General features: G+C 39.5%; 1 protein-coding gene across 1 annotated transcript in view; it reads right to left on the reverse strand.

Moving 5' to 3' along the window:
- The window catches only part of bace2 (beta-secretase 2), a 42,959-nt gene extending 41,068 nt beyond the window's left edge, over window positions 1–1,891 (reverse strand). Inside the window, exon 1 of the mRNA XM_088345884.1 lies at window positions 1,363–1,891. Within this exon, the coding sequence (XP_088202010.1) occupies window positions 1,363–1,644 (282 nt within the window). The 5' untranslated portion in view covers window positions 1,645–1,891. The remainder of the gene's footprint in view (window positions 1–1,362) is intronic.
- Window positions 1,892–10,301: the final 8,410 nt, after the last annotated feature.

Genomic DNA, 10,301 nt, shown 5'->3' on the forward strand with positions numbered 1-10,301 from the left:
AAAAGGGGCGAATGTTTAGCCAATAAGAATTCAGAACACAATAAACGATTAAAATCCTCAAAGTAGCAAAACCACGATAAGTAAACTGTAATACCAAAAGGGTGTACTGAGTGTTTGTACCAGTGCTTGAACTCCTAGATAATGCTTGAATTTTAATGCGTCTTCAAGGATTGAAAAGTGCTTAAACTTTGGGTGAAGTGCTTGTGAATGCTTGTAATTGCTGCAGAGTTTCTCAAAAAATGACGCCAACACTGCTCTCTGGTTGTTTAGCTTTGCCATTGCATTTCTTCTTCCTTTGTGGTTACGGCGGATAGCATTTGTTTTTTTATGGCATTGTCATATGAGGCATCATCCCCCGGCGGGTCGCGCTCAAAAGGACAGGTAAATGCTTCACCTAAACTAACACAGTTAAACTAAACTTATATTAACTTCACCTAAACTTATACAGTTAGACTCTTCCTTATCTGCACAAGCTAGCTAAGGGTTTGTACCGGTGCTTGAACTCCTAGAAAATGCTTGCATTTTAATGTTGTGTCTTTAAGGATTGAAAAGTGCTTGAACTTTGGGTGAAGTGCTTGTGAATGCTTGTAATTGCTGCAGTTTCTCAAAAAAATGACGCCAACACTACTCTCTGGTTGTTTAGCTTTGCCATCGATTGTCTTCCCTTTGTGAGCAACCCAGAATGTCATTTGGTTATTCTTTGCGTTCCGCTGGTTCAAGAGCGTTCTCCATCCGGGCACCGGTGCTGTGGAATGCTCTTCCCCCTGAGATCCGATCTGCAACTTCAGTGGAAATGTTTAAATCTAAGCTTAAGACTCACTTCTACTTTATAGCATATGAATAACCTATACTTTTTGTGGAAAATATCTCTGTATTATTTGGGATTGCAACATCCTTTGCTGTCTGGTAATCCTGGAAGGGGGATACCACATGTGCGGTCCCTTCTCAAGGTTTCTTCATTTTCCTCATGTTGAGGTTTTTTGAGTTTTTCCTTGCCCTCATGATGGTTCCAGAGCAGGGGATGGTGTAATAATAATCTGAAAAATAGTCTGTGTAATATATTTTGGGTAATATAGTCTGTGTAATAACCTGTGAAGCCCTTTGAGACTCTTTGTGATTAAAGCCTATACAAATAAAAATGACTTGACTTGACATAGTGTCATTTTCTGTTTTTGTTTTCTGTCTGTAAAGGATAATTTGATTGTGGCTTTCTGGAAAACTATACATTTTTTTACATGTAGGCACCCCGGCAATTGTCACATTTTTTTCTGTTACAAACTGACCCCCGGCCCCTCAGAAGAATAAAAAATGATGTGGCCCAAATAGGGCCCCCCCGATTTAAATAAAGCTTAACCAACTTACCTGTTGTCCTGGTGTACCAATCAACATTTCAATGTAGTAACCTCTTCCGGAATCTCCTTGAAGATTGCCCACCATGTCCATAAAATTGACTAAACCGCTTGGGTCCGTAGCCAGGGAGAGACCCTTCCCATCCAGGCGAGCGGTGGTTAAACTCACCGCCGAGGACACGTTGTATTTCCCCGGGTAGATTTTAAGAGGAATAGACACATAACTCTCGGTCACGCCGACGAGGCAAACGCCGCAAATAAACACCAGCATTGGATTGGAAGGGTTGTGCGCCATGATGCGGACGGACTGCTGTTATTTCCAAACGGAGTTTAGAGAGAGCAGAATTTGGGTGTGGGAGAAGTTCGAGGCAAGTTGAAAAAGTTGGTTTTCTAAGTTTGTAGTCCAACCATTACTGAAAAGCCAATGTTGTCGACTCCAGCAAGCCAGGGAGAAAATATTCATGTCGTCATTGTGACAATGTAGCCGACGTTTGGAAGGAACCACAACTGTGGAGAAAGGGAAACTTTCAAGAATGCTTCACTGATGAGAGTAAAGCTAGCTGTGATAGTTATTTACTTCCGGTATAGATCTTCAAAATACAGTGGGACTTCGCTACTTCGCGGTTCCACGTTCGCGGTTTCAGAGCTTCGTGGGTCCAAATAATAATAATAAATAATAATAATAATAAAATAAAATAAAACGGTTTTTTTTAAGCATTTTTGAAGGGGTGTCGCTACTTTGTGGTTCCACGTTCGCGGGTTCGGAGCTTCGCAGGTCTAAAAAATAATAATAATAAAATAAAATAATTTAAAAAATAAAATAAAATAAAAAAATTATATATTTTTTTAAGCATTTTTGAAGGGGTGTCGCTTCTTCGTGGTTCCACGTTCGCGGGTTCAGAGCTTCGCAGGTCTAAATGATAATAATAAAATAAAAAAATAAAAAATATTAAGCATGTTTGAAGGCGCGTCGCTACTTCGCGGATTTTCACTTTTCGCAGGTGGTTTTGGTTCCCATTAACCGTGATAACCGAGGGATTACTGTATAGATCCGTTATTGCGGGGTTTCAAAGTCAAATGAACGCAAATAAAAATCTTGAATCTTCATTGAAAAAAAAACCCGAAATAAAATAACGCATATTGTCTAGTGAACCAAATCGAACCTTCTGAAAACCAAGTACTGTATCTATATTCCAATGTAAATAAAGCAAAAGTCAGGTCAAGTCAAGTCATTTTTATTTGTATATCCCTTAATCACAAAGTCTCAACGGGCTGCACAGGTTATTGCACAGACTATTATTTCAGACTATTATTACACCGTCCCCTGATCTGGAACCAACATGAGGGAAAGGAAAAACTCCAAAACCAAGTTGGAAATTACTTTGACAACAAAGTTCTATGCGACCTAAAATCAAGAAAGGCACGGGGGGTGACATGCAAACTCCACACTGGGAGGCTGCAGTAGCTGGACTTGAACCCTGAACCTTCGCACCATGGGGCTGCACGCTTACCACCCAAGACGCCATGCCGCTCTAATCTGCATAATACTAATTGTATTATTAAGAATAAGAACGGCAGAAAATAGATTAATAGGATAAGATCATGGAAAATTCAGCAATGATGAAAAAGAAAATCGCCAAATTTCAAAGTTAAATGAGGCAGAAATTTATCTCTGAATACATTTTAACCATTTAATACAGGGGTGTCAAACTCATTTTAACCCGGGAGCGTCACGTTAGAACAAACATTCTCTCTGGGGCCGGACTTATATATTAGAGAGAAAGAACAAATAGAAAAAGAAATAAGAGAAAGAGAGGGAGAGAAAAGTAGAGAGGGTGGGATAAAGAAAGACAGAAAGAGAGAAAGAGAGAGAGAGAGAGAGAGAAAGAGAGAGAGAGAGAAGAGAGCGTGCAAGAGAGAGAGCTCAAGAAACAAAAGAGATAACAAGAGAAATAGTGAGAGAAGGGGAAAGAAAGAAAGAGAAAGAACAAAATCCAAAGAGAAATAGAAAGAGAGGAGGAGAGAAAAAAGAAGGTTAGAAAGAGAGAGGGGGAAAGCAAGGGAGGGAGAGCGAAAGAGAGAAAAGAGAGAGGAGGAAAAAAGGAAGAAGGAGCAAAAAAAGATGAAAAGACACAGAGCAAAAGAGACAAAGATGAACAAAGAAAGAGCAAAAGAGAGACACAGAGAGTGAAAGAGAGAGAGTAAGAGAAAAAGGTCGGAAGAGAGGGAGTAAGTGAGAGAGAGAGAAAGCGGGAGAGCGAGAGAGAGAAAAACATACAAGTGCAGCGTTTGTGAGAGTTTCGTGGCTTTGGCAACATCAAGTGAACATATTTCAACCTGCAGCTCGTTTTTCTCTTGCGCTTCCCTCAGCGTTGTCTCGTGGGCCGGATTCAATCCCTAAGCGGGCCTGATCCGGCCCGCCGGCCGCCCGTGTGACGTCCCTGATTTAATATATTTCTAATATGATATTTCTACCTGAGTGCACATCACTAGTGTAGTGTCTGATACAATTTTTGTTTTATTCTGAAGTGAAAGTGTCAAAACCATTGAGAGTATTTATGGAAACTCAAGCTTATTTCCTGTTGGCCTGGAGTAAGACAGTCAACCAAACCATGTGATCGAACACAAGCAACATCTCGGGTTGGTTAACACGCTTTGAATCAATGTTTCTATTTAAGTGATCATTTTGGAGGAAAAAAAAAATAGGACAAAAAACATTTCCGGTAAGATTTTCACTCTTGGAATATTAGATTATATGGTTTTGTTTTCTCATTTGGGCACAGTGCTAAACAACAACAACCAATACCTAACAAAAGGAAATAAGAAATGTGCCGAAAAGACTGAAGCAAAAGCTTTTAAGTACTGTTTTTTTCTTAAAGACATGTTCAAAAACAAGAGAAAAAATAATGAAAAACCTACCTGTCAAAATCAAGGGAAAAATGACTTATCAGGCCTATCGATGGATGGATATATTTCCTTTCATCCATCCATTATCTGCACCACTTATCCTCAGTAGGGTCGCTGGGGTGCTGGAGCCAATCCCAGCTGTCCTCTGGCAGTGGGCCGGGGACACCCTGAACTGGTATCCAGCCAGTTGCAGGGCACACAGAGACAGACGACTCACTCTTTCAATACATGTTTTATCATTCTACCAAAGAACAAACCCAATTTAAAGTTCAAACAGTTATTTAACAAATATAAACTTTATAAACTTTTTTTTTACAAATAACTTCTGTTCTGTCAAATTATAATCTTAAAAATAATCTTCAGAAGACTACACATTATACTTCATCTCTATCATGTGTAAGTAATGGAGAACCAGATTTTCATTCCTTTAAAGCAGGGGTCTGTCATGATTACTGATGTGACTCAGCTGTGCCCGCTCTTTTGGCGCCAACTACTGCGGGTTCTGATTGACTCCCGATCAGTATTTAAACCCAGTCCTGTTTGTCCCCTTTTGTCAGTCCGTCTGCGAACCTCAGTGAACAGTAGGCAAGCCTTCTTCGACCCTGACGCTCACCTATCCTGTTTTTTCCTGTGCCCGGCTTCGACCCGTTTTTGATCCTGACCACGTCTGCTCTCCCGTCCCGGCTTTCGACCTATTTTTGTCCCCGACTACGTCTTGTCCTCTATTCTACGACTCGCTTCAGACCCGACCACTTTTTTGCTCTCCTGTCCCGGCTACAGACCTGCTTTTTCTGTCCCTGACACCGCCATCGCTCGCCACGGAAGAGCCACTTCCGCGTACCAGGGCCTAAATAAACCTGTGAGTAACGTTACCCATCTGGGTCCTCCTTCTGTTCTGGTCTTTACATACCCAAGATTAAAAATCACATATGTAAATCGCAGATATATTTGTGGCTCTGCAAAATACATGGTTTACAGGATTTTTTAATGGTTTGAAAAGTCCTTGAAAAGTGCGTTAATTTGCCCATGAACAAGCAGGGTTGGGTAGGGATACTTTAACTTGATTACTTTCAATTACTTTTGGATTACTCCAATACCAAATATGCTAATAAAAGACAAAAGAAACTAATTATGAATACAATTTTGACTCGCAACACTTGGTAAGCTTTCTCTACTGGCTTTGATCTCTTCGATCTCCGGCAAAACTAACATAAAATGCGACAGAAACAAAATGAAAATAAATCCAAACAGCTTGCCAACATCATTTTTGCCGTTCCATGTATTCCGTTACTCCCCAAGCCTGCACAAAATTTAGTAATTTTATTCATATTTAGTTTATTTGGTCTTTTATTAGCATATTTGGTATTGGAGTGATCCAAAAGTAATTGAAAGTAATCAAGTTAAAGTAACCCTACCCAACCCTGTGAATAAGGTGTACGAACCCTGGTTACTGTACACACAGTTAGACCCTTCCTTTTCCTATCAATCTAGCGAATACCAGACCTCTAAAAAGTCAACATATCTTTTATTTTAAAAATGCTCACTCGTCATTCATCTTGACTCAAATCTTCAGCCATAATGATTATCCAATTCTTTATCTTTCTGAGTTTTCTTTATAAAAGGAATGCTGAGGAAGGAAATATGGCTTCTAGCAGTTATGAAAGATCAATGAAATATCTCTTCTTGTATTCTGTCTATTCTTCACAGAGACATCCACTGTTTGCCGGTGACTTCCACGTGAGCCCAAAGTCGGACTCGTCACATGTTTGCCGTCCTGTCTCTCGCTCTGGTGTAAACCGCCGCATTTACAATAACCTCAATAATACAAAGGAAGGCTGTGACATTTTCCCTGCGTAGTGCTTGTCATGCATGAGGTCTTGTGAATGAAAGAATTTCAACCGTACTTCCTGCTTAATTCCTGTGACGTTGTAGCCTTTCCATGGTCTGAACGCATCAAGATGAAGGGGACCATGGAATGCATGGCTTACTTTTGTTACCGAGCACGGAACATAATTTGGTATTTGATCATGGGTGTGCGCCTTTTGGCCTTTAAAAGGCTTTGACTGACATGTTCATGTGGCACAATTTACTTTCATTTTGTATGTGGAATAACCAATTGTCTTTCTTTCTTTCTTTCTTTCTTTCTTTCTGTCATGGTTCAGATCCTACCTTTCAGATAGGACGCACTGTGTTAAATATGGCGAAATGACATCTGAGCCCTTTAGTGTTACCTGTGGTGTTCCGCAGGGTTCAGTACTTGGCCCCCTTCTTTTCAGCATTTACATGCTTCCATTAGGTGATAATATTCTCAAGTATAATATCAGTTTCCACTACCACGCAGATGACACTCAACTATGTCTTCCGATGGAGGAATCTGCCAGACTAAATTGTGGAAATTTGGAGGCCTGCCTCACTGAGATAAAAGAGTGGATTTCACTCAATTTATTGCATTTTAACTCTGAAAAGACCGAACTGTTAGTTATTGGTCCATCTAAATGTTGTGACTTACTCTCAAAAACTGCTGTGAACATTGACAAATGTCACATCACACAGAGTGACTCAGTTAAAAATTTAGGTGTCATATTTGACCATGATCTGTCCTTTCAAACACATGTAAAGAAAATTACTAGAACCGCTTTCTTCCATCTTCGCAAGATTGCTAAAATTCGTCCTATGCTGTCTCAGTCGGATGCGGAGATTATAATACACGCGTTTGTTACCTCCCGTCTCGATTACTGTAATGCACTACTCTCCGGTCTCCCGAAGTCCAGAATCAAGAGTCTTCAGCTGGTACAAAATGCTGCAGCGAGGCTTTTAACTAGGGCAAAAAAGTCCGATTACATCATGCCGATTTTGGCTAACCTGCATTGGCTCCCTGTTAGCCCAAGATGTGATTTCAAGGTTCTCTTAGTATTATACAAAATCATACATGGACTTGCTCCCTCATATCTTTCAGATCTGATTTCCCACTATGTTCCGGTCTGAAAGCGCTGGTCTACTGGTGATCCCAAGAGCCAAGAAGTGTTCTCCATCCGGGCACCGGTGCTAGCTAGCTAGCTATCTATCTATCTATCTATCTATCTATCTATCTATCTATCTATCTATCTATCTATCTATCTATCTATCTATCTATCTATCTATCTATCTATCTATCTATCTATCTATCTATCTATCTATCTATCTATCTATCTATCTATCTATCTATCTATCTATCTATCTATCTATCTATCTATCTATCTATCTATCTATCTATCTATCTATCTATCTATCTATCTATCTATCTATCTATCTATCTATCTATCTATCTATCTATCTATCTATCTATCTATATTTGAATGTGTAAATGAATGAAAGAAGGAATGAGTGATGCATCCTCTGTAAAGTGTGTCAAAAAAAGCACAATACATATCTAATGCATTATAATCGTGGTAGTATTATAATCTCTATAATAACCACTGTTATCATTTCTTGTTATTCTGCTAAAGGTCTTTATATTATTCTAAAATAAGATAGATTATCATTTTCCAGACTGTCATATTTTTAATTAAACAAAAATGAATACAAAACCAGAAAAATAAAAATGGGGGTTATGCTAATAAGCGTGATTTAGCATTCTTTTTTTATTAACTGCATTTAACCGCTTGCAGTTTAACAGTTGACCACAACAAGACGCCCTACTCCATTCTTGCGTTTCAAATCATGCGGCATCCGCAGTGGGTGAGTAAATTAGGAAGATTGAGAGAAACAGCGTCAATCTTCTTTACTTAATTTAAATTTACTTAATCCCAAACTCTTATCATTAGAATTGAGGAGCGAGGAGAATGGACTACGTTCTCCCATGTGTGCACAGACATCTCTAAAACAGTAAAATTTTGCACAGTATTCTTTGAAGATCTCATTTTTTAAAATCACAGTTTACCTAATGAAGGATGTACTGTTTAGGGTATAAGTACATAATTTTATTTAAAGGGCTAATGATTCTGTTTGTGGTGAAATATGTGTTCCAACTTATCCCTAATATCTATTTTATAAGTACAAGTGGTGTCCACACACATTACCGGTAAAAGTGGATTTTGAATATTTTTTCAGATTTTTTAAAAACATCATTATAAAATACTATTAAAGTGAATACCAATTACCCTTAGCAGAAGTGTAATAGAATGTGACTTTTGCCAGAGGCGGATAGCCCGTTTAGAAAAAAAAAAAGTATGAAATTGCAAATAAACTCAAAGATTCACTAATTGCAGTGGTCCTCAGTAGTTTTCAGCATTTTAATAACAGTTAGAAATAGATTTTTCAAGGACGAGTCCATCTCGGTAAAATAAATACTCACACTAACAATGTGAGGATAAATGAAAAAGACTAATTTTAAAAATGATTTTTATTGCGATGGAAGTATATATGATCCTTAGTAGGACTTGGAATCATATAAATAGTGTTTTAGGTTAATTAAAAATAATAATCAAGAAATTACGTTTTAAAAATAAATTTGGGCACGCGTAGCAGCAAGATGGCGGACAATTATGTCAGCTCCCTTCTGGTGAAACTTGTCAAGTCTTGTTTATTTTGCACCAGCTGCAGGCTCTTGATTTTGGACTTCGGGAGACCGGAGAATAGTGCATTACAGTAATCGAGGCGGGAGGTAACAAACGCATGAATTGTAATCTCTGCATCCGACTGAGACAGTATAGGGCAAATTTTAGCAATGTTGTGAAGATGGAAAAAAGCTGTTTTAGATGACAGATTGTGGTCAAATATGAGACCTAAATTGTTGACTGAGTCGCTCCGGTTGATATTGCGTTTGTCAATGTTCAGAGTAGTTTTTGAGAACAAGTCACGGCATTTAGATGCACCAATAATTAACATTTCGGTCTTTTCAGAGTTAAGACGCAAGAAGTTGAGTGACATCCACTTTTTTATCTCAGTGAGGCAGGCCTTCAAATTTCCACTGTTTAGTGGGGCAGATTCCTCCATTGGAAGATATAGTTGAGTGTCATCTGCGTAGCAATGGAAATTGATATTATACTTGCGAATAACATAACCTAATGGAAGCATGTATATGCTGAAAAGAAGGGGGCCGAGTACTGAACCCTGCGGACCACCACAGGTAACACTAAAGGGTTCAGATGTCATTTCTGAGAGGTAGGATCTAAACCATAAGAGGACGGTTCCTGAGGAAACTCAAAGCTAAATTCTCGATTTTCAAGTCTTTTAAATGCATGTAAATTGGTTCCCGATAGGTATTCGTATCCAGTCCTATCTGTCTTCTTTTGTCAGTCCATCTGCGAACCTCAGTAAACACTAGGCAAGCCTCCTTCGACCCTGACTCCCACCTGTTTTTTGCTCCCGTCTTTCCCTGGCTTTGACCCGTTTTTCGATCCTGACCACGTCTGCTCTCCCGTCCCGGCTTTCGACCTCTTTTTATCCCTGACTATGTCTTCTCTACTGTTCCGGCTTAAAACTCGCTTCCGACCCCGACCACGTTTTTGCTCTCCTGTCCCGGCTACCGACCCGCTTTATCCGTCCCCGACACCGCCATCACTTGCCATGGAAGATCCACTTCCGCGTTCGGAGCACAATCAGAGCGACCTGCTTCCTGCGTCCAGTGAACACCGGATCGTGGGTGCAACCCTTTCTTTTTCTTCCAATAAAACTTGTGAGAAACGCATGTGAGTCCTGTCTCTGTTCTGGTCCTGACACCGCAAGGTAATTGATGCACAGGCAGATACAGGAAGAAAAGAGGTGGGACGACTGTTTATCCAATCAGAATGCAGAACACAATGCACCATGAAAATCTGCGAACAATCAACCGCAATACAACGAAGAATTACTGTAGATTCTTGTTTGTTTTCTTTTTATTTATATCAATATTGTTTTTTAACACTAGGAGGCCCGAATAATATACCTGTTTATTTAAAGTTTGTAGTCATAGGAACACATCCACCCATAGCCCTGGTTCTGCAACCCTATTTTTGTATCAGTATCTGTTAGTTCATTCATCGGATAAGTATTAGTGACAAGAAGATGAGTCAGTGAGACTAGCGC

This window comes from Urocampus carinirostris, chromosome 10, assembly GCF_059441175.1.
Source record: "Urocampus carinirostris isolate Australia breed hairy pipefish chromosome 10, RoL_Ucar_1.0, whole genome shotgun sequence".
NCBI lineage: Eukaryota > Metazoa > Chordata > Actinopteri > Syngnathiformes > Syngnathidae > Urocampus > Urocampus carinirostris.